At 32.4% G+C, this 20,048-nt stretch overlaps 1 protein-coding gene across 1 annotated transcript; it reads right to left on the bottom strand.

Annotated features, from left to right (window-relative positions):
• Positions 1-5,141: 5,141 nt before the first annotated feature.
• Positions 5,142-6,263, bottom strand: IAA32 (indole-3-acetic acid inducible 32). The gene is made up of 4 exons (XM_079081683.1): positions 6,089-6,263; positions 5,733-5,981; positions 5,514-5,622; positions 5,142-5,377 (listed from the first exon to the last, which is right to left on the bottom strand). Exons 1-4 carry the CDS (start codon positions 6,243-6,245, stop codon positions 5,296-5,298), a joined length of 597 nt encoding a protein of 198 aa, XP_078937809.1. The 5' UTR covers positions 6,246-6,263; the 3' UTR covers positions 5,142-5,295.
• Positions 6,264-20,048: the final 13,785 nt, after the last annotated feature.

The raw sequence follows: 20,048 nt of genomic DNA, 5'->3' as shown, positions 1-20,048 counted from the left end.
CCCTCAGCATTGAAATTCCTTATTATTCAGGTCCAATATTTACCAAACAGCCCCTAGCATCAGAATTCTATTCATAATTGGACCAGAAATTACATTTTAACCCCCATTTCCAGATTTTAATACATTCGAGTCCCGATAACAAGCACTCATATCAACTTACTATCACTTAAAAACTAAATTAAAATAATATAAAATACATCTCGGGGGTTTTACGACCATTATTATTTATATCATTCGTTTATTTATTTTATTAAATAAACAGGGTGTTACAAAATGATTTTTGAGATCAAAGAGTTCGAATGGACCTTTGGGAGGAGAGAATTATGTCTTGTCACTAACTTCAAGTTTGGTGATTATTTGCAACATCAGATTTCATACCTTCCTATTACATGTTTTTCCAACGGTCACAAAATTTAGATCATACAGACAATGGAAAAATTGTTTTTATTGCACCTTCAATCAAAATTTTGGATTGGAGACTAACCAATAAGAAATTTTACAATTTGAAAATTGTGGTGAATGGAAACGGTTTACTCAACCCATATGTGAGGCCAAAACCTCAACCCGTTCATTCTCGGGGTAATGCTCCCGACGGTACCGCAATCTCATTTACCACTACTATGTCCGCCCTTAAAAGCTTGTCGGGTATAAAATATAAAAAGATGATCATTGCTTTCACCTGATAACCATTTTCATTACTAACCCTTAATCTATCTTTTTTAATATACAAAACCTAATATTACCACTTCTCCTTATTCTACGATGCTTATTTGCCATGTGGTACGTTTCTAAAATTTTCTAATAAATGTCAAAATATTTAATTACTAAATCCCAAAGTATTAATTCTAAAAAGCTTTACATCCATTTTTTGTAACAATATTAAGATTCGTTTGATATTTCAAACACAAATCATATCTTATTTAAAAAAAACCTTTTAAATCATTTATGATTTTAGTGAATCTCATAGAATCACGGTTACATTATTCTACATGGCAACTATATAAATCAAACTTATACCATATTTGTTTTGTTTATATTTTATTTTATTTTATTGTCTATATAATATTTATAATAATAGATACCGTGATTTCCACGGGTTATAACCTAGTAAATCATAAACTAGTCTTAGACAACACAAACAAATTCTAGAAATGTATGCCAAATTTTATATAGTTCGGCCTTAATCTGAAAGTATATTAATTATGGTTTACGTTTTTGTATGTTTTTTATAAAAAATCCAATTTATAACCAAATAAGTTTTGATGTAAAAAATCACAACAACCCACCATATGATATGTTGCTTCCATAGGAAACATGACATTTTGATGTGGACTTTTAGTAGACGAAATTATCCAATTTAAGTAACAAAATGTATATGTAGATCGCATGATTTTCTGTCACCGTATGTTTTTACCGTTGATGGACTATTGTTTTTTTAAATATCTTATAGCTACCTTTTATTTGTTTTTTTTATCATTTAATATCATTAAGATATACATTGTATAGATTCCATAAACAATTTATGTTTTAAAATATTATATTATATAATTTTATAAAACATAAATTTTTATGTGTGGATAAAACTGTTATGTACGAATCACTTCCTATATTTTATTTGTTTTTTTTATCATTTAATGTTATTACTTATTAGAGTGTATACTTTTTTATTGGTTAAGTTGTCATTATATTTTAATAGAAGCAATTTTAATAAAAAAAACTAAATTTATAGGAGGAAATTCAAAAACTTTTTTATCTACAGTGAATTTTGACATTAAATTTCATATGAACATTAAATATAAGAGAAATGTAAAAAAAAAATAATAAAATAAAAAAAATGATTTTTTTTCTATATGTGCATATACACATTTTTTTCAAATGTGCAAATGCATAAAAAAAATATGAATAAGAATAAAAAATGCACTTTTTGAAAAAAAAAATTAAACATTAAAATCAAAATAAAAGAAACTTGTTTTTAAAAATAAAAAGTTTTTTTTTCTATTTCAGTGAAAATATTTGATATATTTCGATTTTTAATATTTAAATAAAGAATTTTATTAAAAATTTATTTTTATACATATTTATATATATTTTTTATGTATATGCACATTTAAAAAAATACATATGAAAACACAAAATAATAATAATAATAATCATTTTTTTGTAGTTTTTTTAGAAAAATCATACTTAATACACATGTAAAATTTGATATTTGTATGTGGATAAAAAGTTATATAGTTTCCTCCTCAATTTAGTTCTTTGTTAAAGATCTTGTCTCTACTTTAATATATTCTATTATTCTATATATTACCCTCATCGTTTAATTATATTTTAATTATATTTTAATTTACCTTTATAGTTATATTTTAGTTTTAGATGTTTGTTATTTATGTGTTAATTAATTATTTCTATTAAATATTAATAATATTTTATTTATAAAATATAACTTTTATAACGCCTATATATTTTTTTCAATAATTTTTGTTTTTATAACTATAACATAAGTTTATTTTGAAATAATGTATTATAATAATTTTAGTTAGTTAAATATTAAAGTCTAGTGATAATATTCACTAAAATAGAATTTTTGTTTAAAAACAATTAATTAAATCCCTTATAAAGAAAAAACATCACAAATGGTCCTTGTGGTTACCCAAAATATGAAGTTTGGTCCCTGTGGTTTAAAAACCTCATAGATGGTCCCTGTGTTTTCAAAACTTTTGACGATTAATCCTTATTGCTAACTCTGTTAAGTTTGTCCGTTAACTGAAGGACATTTTCGTCTTTTCACTACCATAGGGACCATTTATGATGTTTTCTTATTTTAATTGCTTGTTTATTATTAACTTATTAAAATGAAATTGTAAAAAATAAATTGATTAATATGTGTGGTCCCACACATAAAATCCATATTATTGGCATCATCGGCCTCTTCAATCTCTCCTTCGTTCCGAATATCTCTTTCCCTTTCTCTCATATCATCAGTTAAAGAACATCACACAAATTATGGTATCTTCCACCACCAACACCACACCGGACCTGAAACTTCTGGCCTCCTCACCCCTTGTTTTCATTTTGCTGATTAACACGAAGGTGGAAAAGATAGAGCCGACTAATTTTGATTTTGTGTTTGTTGATTTTTTGATAAATATGGTTTTGTTGAATACTAACCCAATTTATTTGGGTTCGTTCCACCATAGCCAGTTTCTTGATAAATTTGGCAAAAAGAATTCATATCTCTTAATAAATCTGAGAAGCTTTTAGGTTTGATCTAGGAACCCTAAATCCCTATAACATGCTCACAGTCTTTACATGGGTTTCATCTGAGAAGCTTTTGGGTTAAATCAGAGGATTTTTCCGACAACATTCACCTTCACCGCCTCCTACACCTCCGACCATCGATCCAGCCCCTGTTCACCACCTTTCTCCATGTTTTCATCGACTCCAGTTCGCAAAAATCAAAGCTGAAAACCACAGGATAATTCAACCTCAAGACACTTCCAATTCTAATTATATGAGTGTCTATAGTGTAGAAAATGAATCTGTTCTTCCTTCCTTTTTTTTCTGTTTTTGGGTTGGGTAAAAACCCTCAATTTGTTACATCTATAAACGCATGGAGTGAACTCCAGGGAAGATATAATATTTCAGAATCATAACTTCAATTTCTAATTGGGTAGAATTTAGGGTTTGACATTTAGAATCGAAGCTCTTTAACTGATGTTGATGTGTTAATGCTACAAGCTATTGCATTTGAAATCCCTAACTATTGAAGAAGGAAGAAGAACTGAAACAAAGGAGCAACCATCGACTATTGCAACTAGGGGGTTGTTCCAACAGCTTCCTTGGCAGTTCCCTTTTTCTGGTTCGACAACACAACACGAAGGGAAAGAAGGGAGTGGGTTTTTCGATTCTCTGTCGATCGGAGAAGAAGAAATGAACGAGGGCAGAAAATGGTTCAGAGGTGATTTGGTGGTGTTTCTCGACAATCAAATGTGTGTGTTAGCAACTCTGGTTAACAAGAGGAAGAAGATGAGAACAAGGGTTGTTGCCCCTTTTGATATTGCCGGAATCAGCAACCACTCCGGTGGTTTCTTTGACAGCAATCAAGAAAAAAAAGGAAGAGAGAGAGAGAGAAATAGAGAGAGAGAGAGAGAGAGGGACTCTGTGCACAGTATTTCATTTTTTTAAAAATAAAAGAAAACATCATAAATGGTCCCTATGGTAGTGAAATGACGAAAATACCCTTCAATTAACGGACAAACTTAACAGAGTTAGCAATAAGGACCAATCGTCAAAAGTTTTGAAAACACAGGGACCATCTATGAGGTTTTTAAACCACGGGGACTAAACTTCAGATTTTGGGTAACCACAAGGACCATTTATGATGTTTTTTCCCTTATAAAAATACCATAGATAAACATATAAAATTTGATGTCAAAATTATATGTAAATAAATAGTTATCTAGTTTTGCTCCTCAATTTAGTTCTTTGTTAATGAGCTTGTCTCTACTTTAATATATTCTATACATTATCCTCATGTTTTAATTATATTTTAATTTATCTTTATAATCATATTTTAGTTTTAGATGTTTGTTATTTATGTGTTATCTAATTATTTCTATTAAATATTAAAAACATTTTATTTATAAAATATAATTTTTATAACGATTATATAATATTTTCAATAATTTTAGTTTTTTATAACTATGACATAATTTTCCTTTTGAAACAATGTATTATAATAATTTTAGTTAGTTAAATATTAATGTCTTGTAATAATATTCATTAAAATATAATTTTTGTTTAAAAACAGCTAATTAAATCCCTTATAAAACATCATAGATAAATAGAAAAAAATAAATTAAATGTAAAAAATTATTGAACAATATTCATACATATTACAAGTGTTTTTATAAAAAAAAAATTAAAAAAACTGTATCATGTCTATAGATTTCCTTATCATTAAATGCTATTTATAGGAGAATTGGTATATCTAAGTCCAAGAACAATATAGAAACAGATCGGTAGTTTGCCTTGCATGATTCTCGTATGATTATGTCCTTTTTCCTATCCAATCTTATTAACAATGTACAAGCATAAATGAAAACACAACTTCAATTAGTTTAGCTAACACCATACAGGCATTCCATAAAAGAAAATCGAAAGAAAAAAAGGCTTTCTTAATTGTATGATATCTTTATCCAACAACACCAAAACATGAATGTGTCAATAGCTTCCTATCTTTATCCAATGTATTTTATTGGCATGCATGATGGGTCGAGACATGGGAAGGGTTAATTAGACCAATGTGGATGTAAACTGAAAGAGGGTCTCATCCTTAAGCATGATCCTAATCCGCTTCACAGTATCAACAAACTCCCTGCAAAATTTATATAAAATCCTTTCAATTAAGATGGTTAGTAACCAATTTTTAAACATTAAGTTGATACCAGGCTAGTGCTGACAGTCACTAACTCACTATCGATCCATGTCTTTTCGAGAAAAGAAAAACTTACTTCCATGGGACATCACCGACAACCCTCCATTGTTCATCTCTATCTTTATACCACAACGAAAATTCTGAACCACTTTCGAATAGTCGTAAACCACTCAAACATTGATTTCCTACAAAACCCATAATGCTTTTAATTCATAATATTCATGTAAAAGGTGGATGCTAAAAAACAAATAAGTTTCACCTCAAATTTCAAGAATTTTGTTGTAAGCATACTAACCAAACATGTCTTCTAGTTGAGTTGCAAGACCCGAGTAACTTGAATGATCATTAACACTTATTTTTCGACCAACTAGCACCCCATCCATGTTAACCTTCACAAAATCGCTTCGTTGCAGTTGCCTTTGGAGTGTGTTTTGGTCAATGACGACGTTGTCATCTGTATTCCTAGGATAACTGACACCAACATGTGAACTTTCAAAAGGGTGCAATTGATTCCATTCTATCAGATTGTGATAGTCATCTGCGACTGCGAGAAAAGTTCAACTTTCATCATATGATAAACAAAATGAAAAGACCAAAATATCCAAATCTATCAAGAAAGAAAACCATGATCAAGAGAAGGAATAATATTACCATTGGGATTTCCGGAATGATTATAAGTTTCTGGCTGCAAAACTCTAAGACTAAGCCCCAAGTCAATAATACCAACATTTTCGTTGTTGGTTTGATAGTAGAGAGAAGGAAGATCTGCATGGTTGAGAATGTAGGTTGAGGAAGAGTTTGAAGCCATTGAACGATTGCAAATAAATCGTCTTTACCTTACTTCAAAAGTAAAGAGGACTTGGTGTATATATATATAGATAAAAGATTTATTTGAGACGAGCTACTTGGAATCTATTTTTGGCTTTGAGTGTCAAAAAAAAAAAAAATATATCAAAAAATAATATATATATATATATATATATATATATATATATATATATATATATATATAGTTTCAAATGTTTCTAGCAACTTTGTGTGCATGTATCACCAATGAGAATTCATGAAATAATAAATCATTAAATAAATTAAAAAAGGATATAATGGTAAACTTAGTATATCTAATTATGGTAAAAAAAATAATAAATCATTTAATGTCTCCTTTAAATAATGGAAATCAGTTTAAAACCCTAGATATTACCCTCTTTTTCGTCTGAATCGAACATCGCCTCTTCCTCCAGCGAACATCGTTCCCTCCATCGGCTTTCCCCTTCGACTGCATATCCGCCTCCATCTTGGACCCAAAAAGGCATCAATGGCCTCGTCAGACTCCCGGTCTCCACCTCCATGCCGATTTCATCCTTGATTCAGTTCTGGTTGGTTTGCCGTTCATGGAAACTGCTGTCAATCGACGCTCAATTCTGTTCTCCGTTAAAGTGTGCGATGACGAACACAAGGGGGATCAGTCTGAACATCGAAGTATTGTTGAACTGAACACCAAAGTATTGAAGGTATGTATTCGTGTTCCTGTTTATTTTATAAGGATAAATATTTTATCGAGCGACTCTTCTTTATAGAATTAAGGACGATTTCTGTGTTTACTGACTTTGTACACATGAATTAAGTTTTCGTAAGATGTTTGTGATTAAAATTCATACATACGGCATTGATGCTGGTGTATATGGTCCCAGTTGCACTCATGTTATTGTCAATAAGCTTGTCTATGTAAATTTACTACCCCTCGTTATGTCAATTGTCACCTCCCCGGATTCCCCAATTTGTATTTCATGTGCTTTTTCTTGTATTAGCCTACTGGATCCTGTTTTTCTTTATCCAGTTTCAGCTATTGATGATTTAACTATAGATATCTTCATGTTGTATGTTGCAGGATGATCCCGTTTGTGTTGCTGCGAGAAGAGATGGGAAGATCTTAGTCTCTGGCCTATGGGTTGATCATAACTTTGACGTTGGAGTACCTGTGGATCCAACCTCGGTAATTATCCCTTCAATTTGCGAAAAATTAGACTATGAATGGTCCTCCAACATTTGCATATTTGTATTGGCATGCCTATTGTGTAAAGGTTATTGAGGTTTTATCAGGATAGATGTTCTTAGTTCCTCTTTGTCACATGTTTATGTAATTTGTATGTCCTGTTCTATATTGTTATGGTTGGAAGTGTAAACTGTTAATTTTATATTTGATAGGGGAGAAGTACCTGCTTGCAAAGAAAATGAAGAGGATAAAGCTTATTAACCATCAATGGTTAGAAGAATGGTATGCATCTTGTTTGATAGGCTCTCTTCCTGAGACATTGTTTACATTTTTATAATATTTTTGTTTATTTCATTATACTGTAAACTGCTATTAAGTTCAAATTTCTAACCTTGATTCCCCCTCTTCATTTTCCAGTTTAAAGGCCTGGGAGATTGTCTCAGAAGCAGATTATACTAGAAGGTGAGACTGAGTTTTTATGTCAATCGTATATGTGTATGCACATCTGATATAAAATACATCTTTGTAGTTATTCATTCAAAATACATCTTTGTGTTAACATGATCTTTTCCTGCATTTATATTTCAAATGTTTTGTTTGTTGAATATATTCTTGATAATACAAATTCTTTAAGAATATTCAAAACCATTATGCAAGAATAGTTTATTCTGTAAGAATATTATTGTTGTATTCTGATAGAATTGTAGTTAATTAGTTATATGTTTAATGTGCAGTTGTTACAAGTGTATCACTACAAAATATTTTGCAATTAATTTGTGATAGAAATGACTTGAAGAATGGCTTGAAGACCTGATGGGAAAGGCTTGAAGAATGAATTAAAGAATGATCACAGTCACTGATTAAGAATGTTGTTATTTTTTAAGAATTACACTTGTAATTCTTTCAGAATGTTGTTATTTTTCAATGAATCACAATAATACAATGTAATTATTTGGGATGTTATTAGTTCAAGAATCGATTTTGAGTATTCTTTCAGAATATATTTACTAGTTCATGATTGACATTCTGTCATTCTGACAGAATAAAATCGAAAATATATTTACTAGTTTATGGTTGGCATTCTGTCATTCAGACAGAATAAAATCGAAAAATATATTTACTAGTTTATGGCTGACATTCTATAATTCTGACAGAATAAAATCGGATTTTTATATTTGAATTAATTTAAAATATTCAGATCTTTAAAAATAAAGGAATTAACTATCCCTAAAAATCCGAAAATTTCCTTTTTTAATATAGGTTAGTTGACTAAAATGCCCTTATGCTGAAATTTATGTGATTATATGGTACATGTTATCCTATTCTAATATCATAGACCATCAGATCATGACCTTTGATTCTATTTCACCCGGTGGTCCAGATCTGTGCATTCTGGCACACAATAGTTAGTAAAAACAAAATAACCTAAGCCTATATATATATATATATATATATATATATATATATATATATATATATATATATATATATATATATATATTATTTAGCATTAAATTTTGTCACTTTTAATATAAAAATATTTAGGAATCTGTTTTTGGCTTTGAGTGTCAAAACGATAAAATATATCAATATATATATATATATATATATATATATATATATATATATATATATATATATATATATATATATATATATATATATATATATATATACTATTTAGAATTAAATTTTGTCACTTTTAATATAAAAATATATAACAAATATGAAAAAATAATAACAAATCTATAAAATATTCTAATATAATATTATTTGTAGAAAATAGCTATTTGTAATATTCTTTTAAAATATTGTGATGATTTCATAATTTTGTTTATTTTAACATATATATTATACTTTTATTAATAATGTTTTATTAGAATAATAACATTAAAAAAATATTCTTTTTATTTTTTTTATAGTTTTTTGAATATTATAAATGACGAAAACTAATGTCATATAATTTTTTTTTATTAATTTTTTGGATCCCGAAATGTATTTTTAGAAACGTGTCATCATGTCTTACAAATATAGTTCGTCTTAGTAGAACCATTCACCCCCCCCCCCACACACACACACACACACACATATATATATATATATATATATATATATATATATATATATATATATATATGAGCTAGGTTCAAATGTTTTTAGCAACTATTGTGTGCCTAAATGCACCAATGAGAATTCAAGAAATAATGATGCAGCGTACGTGGCTAATTGAAAGAATAAATAAAAAGAACTATCGTTGATTCAATTGAATGCCGATAACTCACAAATATTAGGGAAAACCAACCCCTAATTTTATTCACCAAAAGAAAATTAAGTATCTGTGAACAAAAGACGTCAATGAGAGTTTTAAAAGCAAAACTCAAACACCAAATTAAAGAAATAACAACCAAGGTCCCTCAAGTTTGAGACAACTACTAAAAAAATACCAAAACAATAAATTGAGACTTTATCTCAACAAAGGCAGCAACACAACAACTTAAAAGATGTGAAAATTCTTTGGATGTTCAACTTTCTTCATGTAATTTAAGGCTATTTGATCTGCTTCGCCAGGGTAGGGAAGATTCGACCCCGAATCTGAAGCCACATCATCGTCAGAGGAGGAATCGCCGACAAAAGGAACGAGGTGCTTCACATTAAACACATCAGAAGTATGAACATGGCTCGACAGCTGAAGGCGATATGCATTAGGATTGATCTTTTCCACAATTTCGACAGGGCCGATATTCTTAGCAGCAAGCTTACTATACTCATGAGCAGGAAAACGATCCTTAGTTAGAATCGCCCAAACAAAATCACCAACCTCAAATTCGACAGCGCGACGTTTCTGGTCAGCATGCGCCTTATATTTCACAGTGCTAGCAGTAAGGTTAGCATGAGTTTGTTAGTGAATTTGGTTCAGTTGAGCGACAAAATCCACGGCAGTAGTATGTGGTCGCACTTTACTTGGCAAAGCGAGCAAGTCAAGAGGACCCCGTGGTGTTAAGCCGTACACCACATGAAAAGGGCTAAAACCTGTGCTGCGATTAACAGCATGATTATGGGCAAACTCAGCCTGTGGCAACTTCAAATCCCATGATTTAGGTTGATCCCCCACTAGACTACGTAACAGATTGCCTAGAGAGCGATTCACAACTTCAGTTTGGCCGTCCGTTTGGGGGTGATAAGCACTACTAAAGTTTAATTGGGTGTTGACCATGCGCCATAAACTCCTCCAAAAGTGGCTCACAAACCGAGTATCACGGTCGGAAACTATAGAGGCGGGAAGACCATGAAGACGATATACATCACGAAAATAAAGTTGGGCGACAAGAACAACATCAGTCGTACGCTTACATGGAATGAAGTGAGCCATCTTGGAAAAACGATCGACCACCACATAAATAGAGTCGTTCCCACACTGGGTTCGGGGAAGACCAAGAACAAAATCCATACTAACATCAGACCATGGTTGTGTAGGAATAGGAAGAGGCATATACAACCCAGCATTAGTCGCGACACCCTTTGCTAGCTGGCAAATACGACACCGAGCAACAAATTTCCCAACTTCCTTACGCATGGAAGGCCAATAATATGATCGTGCAATCAACTGAAACGTACGATCCCGCCCAGCATGACCTTCATTATGTAGCTCTTGTATAATTTTCGCACGTAGACTACAATCTGGAATGCACAGTTGAACCCCGCGAAGAAGAAAACCATTCTCCAGTAAGAAGTCGGTAGTATCACCTTGCTGAAGTTTGATAATAACATGAGAGAAAAAAGGATCATCCGCATACAGGTCCATAAATGAATCAAATCCAGGCACATGAACACGCATCTTTGTGAGTAAACTGTGACGACGACTCAGAGCATCAACGACACGATTAGAAACGCCCGCCTTATGCTTGATAACAAAAGTGAATTGTTGCAAATAAGAAAGCCAGGAAGCATGTAGATGAGAGACTTTATCTTGGCTTCCAAGGTGTTTGAGTGAGTCATGATCAGTATAAAGAACAAACTCGCGTTGAAAAAGGTAATGACGCCAATGTTTCACGGCTTGAACAACCGCGTAAAATTCCATATCATATGTGCTAAAACGAAGCTTAGCACCCGAAAGCTTCTCACTAAAATAAGCAACAGGTCGTCCAGATTGGCTAAGAACTGCACCAATACCAGTTTTTGAGGCATCACAATGAAGCTCAAATGGTTGCGAAAAATCCGGAAGCACGATAATAGGGGCAGAGGTCAAACGATGCTTAATTTCATTAAAAGCGTCTTCAGCTTCATCAGACCAACGAAATAAAGTGCCCTTCATGCAATCAGTAATTGGGGCCATAATGCCACTAAAGTGTGGAATAAAACGTCGATAAAAAGATGCTAAACCATGGAAACTGCGCACTTCCGTGATAGAATTAGGGTGTGGCCAGTTTTTGACGGCAACAACTTTACTAGGGTCAACTCGAAGTCCATCTCGGGAGACCACGTAGCCTAAAAATTGAATCGACTAAGTTAGAAAAACACATTTTGCAGCAGCAGCATAGAATTTGTCCTTACGAAGGACCAACAAAACATCACTCAAGTGTTCAAGGTGTACAGTAGGATTGATACTATAAATCAAAATATCATCGAAATAAACTACAACAAACTTTCCAATGAAAGGGCGTAACGCCTGATTCATGATGTGCATAAATGTGCTAGGAGCATTAGAGAGACCAAATGGCATTACCAACCACTCGTATAAGCCTTCACGAGTTTTAAATGCAATTTTCCATTCATCTCCCATGCGGATACGAATCTGATGGTATCCGCTCTTCAAATCCAGTTTACTAAACACGCAAGCACCACTCAATTGATCTAACAAGTCATCCAGTCGAGGAATAGGAAACCGATAACGAATTGTGATCTTGTTAATAACACGACTATCCACGCACATACGCCAAGTGACATCTTTCTTTGGAGTAAGTAGGGCTGGTACAGCGCAAGGACTAAGACTTTCACGAATATGACCCTTAGCAAGCAAGTCCTCTACCTGTCTATGCAATTCTTCATGTTCTATTGGGCTCATACGATAATGGGGACGGTTTGGTAGTGGAGCACCCGGCACCAAATCAATTTGATGTTGAATATCACGCAATGGTGGTAAAACCGAGGGTAATAATTCAGGAAATACATCAGAAAATTCATGCAGTAATGACTGAATCTCTGGAGCTGGAACAACAGAGCTAGCCGTAGTCACTGGGGCACAAAATAAAACAAAGACTATACCAGATGCTTCCATGGCTGCTTGAAAAGGAACTCGAGACAACAGAGTAGTTGGTGGAGCAACACTTACCGAAGAACCCACACGAGGTTTAGTCAGAACTAACACAATTTTCTTGCCACGACACATGAACGAGTAAGTATTGGAACGACCGTCATGTATAACAGACCGGTCATATTGCCAAGGGCGCCCCAGTAGGAGATGACAAGCATCCATCGGAACGACATCACAATAGATATTATCACTATAAGTCGAACCAATAGAAAAACTCACCATGACACGTTTGGAAACGGTAACATCAATACCTTTACTGAGCCAAGCAAGCTTATACGGCTTGGGGTGAGTTTCCAAAGTAAGCCCCAATTTTGAAACCGCAAGCTCCGAAATCACATTCTCACAACTACCTGCATCAATTATAAAGGTGCAGACTTTCCCACCAATAGTACAAGTTGACTGGAATAAATTGTGGCGTAACCACTCTGTTTGATTGGGTGTACGTGGGGTGAGGAAAATACGTCGTAACATCAAGAGCGGACCGGTATCGCCTGCAACATATTCCTCATGGACATCCTCATCACATGGGTAATCATCATATATGGGTTTATCATCAATATGATCCGGATCAACCTCAACAATGTCATTGGTAAAGAGTCCATATGTAGCAACGGGTGCTTTGCGGCAGTCGGCTTGTCAGTGACCAGACTCACCACAACTAAAGCAACGCATACCGCCTCCTGGACGTCCTTGTGAAGGACCTCGAACTGGTGGGGGTGGGGCTTGTTCAGTATATTTTCGACCAGACGAAGTGGAAGAACCAGTAGCACCTGTTGAACTAGAAGGTTGACGAAAGTTCACATTTGCACGTCTTGCTAACTGTTTTTCTGCTTGAGAAGCACGTTGATGTGCTTCTGCAATGGTTAACGGGTCAAACATGTTCAAAGTATCTTGTAATTGTAGACGTAAGCCGCCAATATAACGAGAAACCAATTGAATTGGTGATTCGTTGAGGTCAGTACGAGCGAGCAATTGGTAAAATTCGGTGGTGTAATCATCAACTGAGCGAGGGCCCTGACGGAGGTTTTGAAATCGTTGTTACAATTCTCGCTCAAAATTATAAGGTAAAAACGCAGCACGGATATGTTTCTTGAATTTCCCCCAACTTGAAATCTTGTCCTTACCAGAACGCATGCGAGTCTGTTTCAATTGTTGCCACCAAGCTTGCGCACGGCCACGTAGACGGGTCGTGACTAACGGGACACGACGGTCATCTGGGACTTCTTTAAAGTCCATAATTTCTTCAACCGGCGATAACCAGTCAACGAACTCATCACCTTTGAGACCACCATCGAAATCAGGAATATCCACCCGGAAGCCACGTTCCCAATGACGATCACGTCGTTCAGGGGAAGGGTTTCGATGAAACCAAGGATTTTCTGCTGTAACAGTGTCGTCGTCTTGCTCCTGGTTTAGTGCATCAAGTCGTTGGGTCAGAAGTTCGACCTGACGTCGTAGATCTGCATTAACCCTACGTAAATCAGCATCATCCATGGTTGTCGCGGCGTTACCGTTCCTTGGTTTGCGAGGCGGCATAACACAGGATCGGGCTGGAAACTGATACCACTCTGATGCAGCGTACGTGGCTAATTGAAAGAATAAATAAAAAGAACTATCGTTGATTCAATTGAATGCCGATAACTCACAAATATTAGGGAAAACCAACCCCTAATTTTATTCACCAAAAGAAAATTAAGTATCTGTGAACAAAAGACGTCAACGAGAGTTTTAAAAGCAAAACTCAAACACCAAATTAAAGAAATAACAACCAAGGTCCCTCAAGTTTGAGACAACTACTAAAAAAATACCAAAACAATAAATTGAGACTTTATCTCAACAAAGGCAGCAACGCAACAACTTAAAAGATGTGAAAATTCTTTGGATGTTCAACTTTCTTCATGTAATTTAAGGCTATTTGATCTGCATCAAATAATAAATCATTAAATAAATCATTAAAGGGTATTTTGGACATTTTGTACTTTTAATTAAGGAAATCATTTAATTGAAATATTGCAATTAAGGAAATAAAATAAATATATTTGACCTAGCTTGTATCAAGCACCACCGTCGTACATATAAATTTTTTTTATTCCTTTTTCATAATCGATCGACCATGAAGACTCAGTTGGAGTCATGTTACTTTTTCTTTGTGTTTCACTGCTGTGAAAAACCACCACCGAAGGGTGGTGGTGTTGCTGAAGAAGGAATTGCATAGAATTGTGAAAGTGATTATTGAAGATTCATCATCGGAGGATGAAAATGGATTTGGATGTATTGACAGAGCGAATCAGACTTTGCAAGCTTTGAAGGTATTGAAAGAGGGAGGAGGGAAACAACGATCGTCTTCGATTAAACGGCTCAATGATAATAAGCGTAACAACAATGAAAGTTCGACGTCGGTTTGGGATTCTTGTCCACAGGAATTTCGTTGCCCTCTGTCTAAAGAACTCATGAGAGATCCTGTTATCCTCTCTACTGGTCAGGTAGTTGTTCTATTCAATTTCTCTATTCCATTGGTTTCGTGTGTGTTTTTATTTTCACTTTTTTTGTGAATATGTCGACGAGTTCTTGCCGTGGACGTGTTAGATTAATGTCTATTTTACGATAATATTCTTATTTCACTGAAATCAGACTAAATTTCATGGTGAAATCCATTGATTATTTGAAATCGAGTTCTTTGCAAAAATTGATTTGTTGAAATCGATTTTATTGCTTCTTTTCTCATCTGTGAAATCCATTGATTATTTGAAATCAATTTTTTTAAGTAATACTTTCTAATTGATTTGGAATATGAATTTGTAGGATACAAAATTGCTGCAAGCATTTATCTGTATAAATGTGTGTTTATATTATATGAAATGTTTGACTACTGAGTAATAACTGATAGAATCTGTGATGATACAGTGTGTGCCTAAAAGGTGTTCGATGAAATGTCGATTAGAAGTATGGTGTTTCATTGTACAATCTATATATGGGTAACAACACACGTCGTCTTCCTTATTTCTCCTCCATCGTCTCCTACATGGTAGCCAGATGTTCATCATCTCGCTGCCATAACCCTCCAGTCAGACCAACAAGTATTTTTGTTTAACTGAGAATGCATTCTAGTAGAATTACGAGTAATGCATGTTATTAGAATAACGATAGTATATTCTAGCAGAATAACTAGTAATTCATCTTGTTAGAATAAATTACAATTGTTTGATGTCTACTACATTCTACCAGAATTTATAGTTGTTATTCTTTTAGAATGCTCCAAATTTTTTAATATTTGAAAGTTGATTATGTTTTTTTTTGTGGATTTAGGTTTTGAAGAGACTGAATTCGACAGAATTCGATTTCAATCTCTCATTATTTGTCAAGATAGGAAAAGTAAAAAACATTGCAAGATAGGAAAAATGAAATACATTCTGTTAGAATCTGGTCATGTGGTATGTATTCTGTCAAAACTCTTAGAATGTCTATTATTCTGGCAGAATTCGATTTCAATCTCCTTATTTGTCAAGATAGGAAAAGTAAAAAAAATTGCAAGATAGAAAAAATGAAATACATTCTGTTAGAATATGCTATCATTCTATATTATATAGTTTCTATAAAATAAGTAATGCTTGTATTCTGTCAGAATTTATTTGTATAAATGCATTCTGTTAGAATGTCTTTTGAGAATGTTTGTTAATAACAAGTACATTAGCTTCATTGGTAATACTAACGAATAATGCATCTTATTCTTTCAGAATGGCTTTGAAGAAGGAATTCAATATTGATCATACAAGAGAAAGATTTGGAATCGAGGTCAACAACAAGTATATTTTGCGAAGAATTACATTCTTACGATAATATATCACATTTTCATCATAGTTTGAATCAAGTGCATTATTTGGACCATTGATGAAGATCATGTGTATTTGCTTAATAATTTTATATTTAAGAATGTTATTTCTTAATATTTTTATTCATTTTTGATGATATTCTGTTAGAATATGTATAACTATATTAAATTGTATAAGACTATTAGTTTGTAAGAATATGTATGATTTTGTATTCACGTTCGAATGTATATGAAGAATATATGTTGAATTATTAAATCAGATTAATTATAAAAAATATATGCATTGGAAATATATTCCTCAAGAATAAAATCGAAAATATCTTTACTAATTAATGTTTGACATTCTCACAGAATAAAATCGGATTTTTACATTTGAGTTATTTTAAAATATCCAGATTTTAAAAATAAAGGAATTCATTATCCCTAAAAATCCGAAAATTTCCCTTTTTAATATAGGTTAATTGACTAAAATGCCATTATGCTGGAATTTGTGTGATTATATGGTACATGTTACCCTATTGTGATATCATAGACCCTCAGATCATGATCTTTGATTCTATTCCATCCGGTGGTCCAGATTTGTGCATTCTGGCACACAATAGTTAGTAAAAACAAAATAACCTAACCTATATATATATATATATATATATATATATATATATATATATATATATATATATATATATATATATATATATATATATATATTCCATTCTGTAAAAATAACAAAGAAAATATGTTGTTTGATAATGTAAATACGTTCAATCTTACATAATTATTTCATTATCGCATATTCTCACTAATTAAATTGTCTATAATGTTATTCTAGATTTTTTTTATTATCTCAATCTGTCGGAATGTTGTCAGAATGTTTATTGAGTCGTATTCTGTAAGAATGAAAATGAGTGAAAAACGATGTGTGAGAACAAAAATGAATAAGAATTAGTGAGAATGCATGAAAATGACGATAATTGTGTGAGGTTGAACGTATTCACATTAATAAATAACCTATTCTCTTAGTAATTCTCGTAGAATAGCACTGTCCACACGTCCGCACAATAGTTGTCCATCCACATTATAACATATATATATATATATATATATATATATATATATATATATATATATATATGTGTGTGTGTGTGTGTGTGTGTGTCTATGTGTGTATATACACACATGTGATTGATGTGTATTCAGAATCTGAAAATGGATAGAAGCTATGAATGTTGAGATGCATTCCATAAAGGATAACCATGTTTAGAACATGATTAATTATCTACCCAATGTCAAAGCCTATTAAGATATGATAGTCTTCAAGAAAAATATTGATATGGATGGTAGAGTATACACCTTTAAGGCTTGTATTGTTTGAAAGGCTTTGTACAAGCTCATGTAATAGACTATAAGGCAACCTTGTCCCCAATCGTAAGCATTAAAGATATTAGGATACTAATTATCATAGTTCCACATTATGATATGGAGATATAGAAAAAGGATGTCAAAATCTTTTTCTTTAATGATCACCTCATTAAGAATTTGTATATGGTGCAACCATAAGTTTTTAAATTCAAAACATCTTGATACAATGTGGAAACTCTAAATATCCGTTTGTTGATTATTTATATCCATTTGTTGATTGTAGCAAGTATCTTGGAGATGAAATCTTTGTTTTTACGAGAAAATCTGTGACATCCCAAAATTTTTACGGTCTGAAAAAGTCATTTTTATTTATGCTTATTTGAAAACAGAGTATTTTTTGAGTTCCAGAATTTTTCCCATTAAAATATTTCTAAAAAAACATTTTATTAATAAAATATTGGGATGTCATAACTGATACAAAACCATAAGCATAAACTTTACCGACCTCACAATAATTAAACTAATGACCCAAGATTCCATAAATCTCTCAGCATAATGTACCTTCAAACAATTACCAGTGATATAGAGAAACCTAGCGGATCAGGTTGGGGAACCTGATGAGCACAAAGGGTTTTCAACCCACGATAATATAGTTGTATATTTTATTTTACACCATTAACCCAATTACCCATTCCCGTTATTCTCACTCCATGATCCTAAGGTGATGATCTTGTTGGACCTATCCTAAAGGATCTCTATGAGTAGGCAATATTACTATGGGGGTTCTGTAACACCCGCAACTTTGGGCTAGTCAATTAAGATATAATAAACGTTAAAAATGATTTTTTTAGTAGAAGATTATCTAGGATAAATAATCTTAACCAAAGTAATAGTTAGGATCAACATTTGTAACCTATTTGACGTAATAAAGAAGAATTATGTGAATATTATGTGTTTCATGATTATTATAAAAAAATAAAATAGGAAAAAATCACCTGAATCGTCCGTAAATCGTAAAAATAAGTGTGCCAAAACACACACACACACACACACACACACACACACACATATATATATATATATATATATATATATATATATATATATATATATATATATATAATATAGGAAGTACACGTCGTCCCGATCCCGAAAATATAAATTTCGTAGAAATCTGAATCTGTATGAATTAGATATGATTTTTATAAGATATAAAAATCAGTCGCGCATAAGAAATGTGTGGCGTAAAAAGCTACGAAGAGAATGGTTGACTTTTAGCTAAAGCCACAAAAAAGAAAATCGTAGTACTCTTTAAAATAATAATTTTGAGAAAAAGAATGTCAAAAACGGAGTCAGTACGAGAGAGTTATGATTTTAGCAAAATCATTTAATATTATAAAAATATGGACGAAAAATAAAGTCAAAATTAGCCGACGGAGTCTAAACGAAAGTTGTAGATCTCGTCGATAGCTACGCGTGGATATAAAGAACGTCAAAAACGGAGTTAGTATGAACAAATTGTAATTTATAATAGCATATTTACGTATTAAAATAAAGTATAAATCATATATATGTATACATATATAATATTTATATATCATTAGAAAGGTATCGACAATGCGGTCATTATAAGACTAATATTGAATACTTTCGACATTAGTTTAGTATAAATATCATTAACTCTATTTAAAATAGTATTATAAAGGGACGTTTGGTCGTTTAAATAACTATAAAGGGTAGTTTTTGAAAATTCAAAAACTATAAATATGAGGCTCTGGGATCTCATATTTCTTGCACCATTCTGTTGATTCAAGAGTCTTTCTTTTCTTATCCCCCGAGCATTTTGGTCTCTCGTGGTTCAAATTCTCTTTCTGTAGTTTTAGTATAGTAAGGTGAGCGCTGAAGCGCTACAAGTATCTTTTTAGAAAGATTCAGCGACAAAGTTCTGCCCGAGCAATGTCCGGTTTCTCGCTAAACCACTTGTTAGTAGAGTATGCTTACCGTGCTTTCAGTATTACTTATGTTTAAGTTCATTATTGTTATTATGAACCTATAAACAAGATTTATCAATAATTCCAAGTCATTATACTGATCGATCTACTTACGGGAGAGGTGTCTA

This window comes from Lactuca virosa, chromosome 3, assembly GCF_052849685.1.
Source record: "Lactuca virosa cultivar CGN04683 chromosome 3, Lactuca_virosa_CGN04683_v6, whole genome shotgun sequence".
Classification (NCBI taxonomy): domain Eukaryota; kingdom Viridiplantae; phylum Streptophyta; class Magnoliopsida; order Asterales; family Asteraceae; genus Lactuca; species Lactuca virosa.
This window is presented reverse-complemented; position numbering and strand designations above follow the sequence as displayed.

What these genes read in the sequence shown, in the direction of transcription:
- IAA32 (XM_079081683.1), bottom strand. Translation starts at nt 6,245, where the DNA reads ATGGCTTCAAACTCTTCCTCAACCTACATTCTCAACCATGCAGATCTT. An exon ending in TCATTCCGGAAATCCCAATG is followed by an intron (nt 5,982 to 6,088) that starts GTAATATTATTC and finishes CTTTTCTCGCAG; the next exon opens with TCGCAGATGACTATCACAAT. An exon ending in TCAACTAGAAGACATGTTTG is followed by an intron (nt 5,623 to 5,732) that starts GTTAGTATGCTT and finishes TGGGTTTTGTAG; the next exon opens with GAAATCAATGTTTGAGTGGT.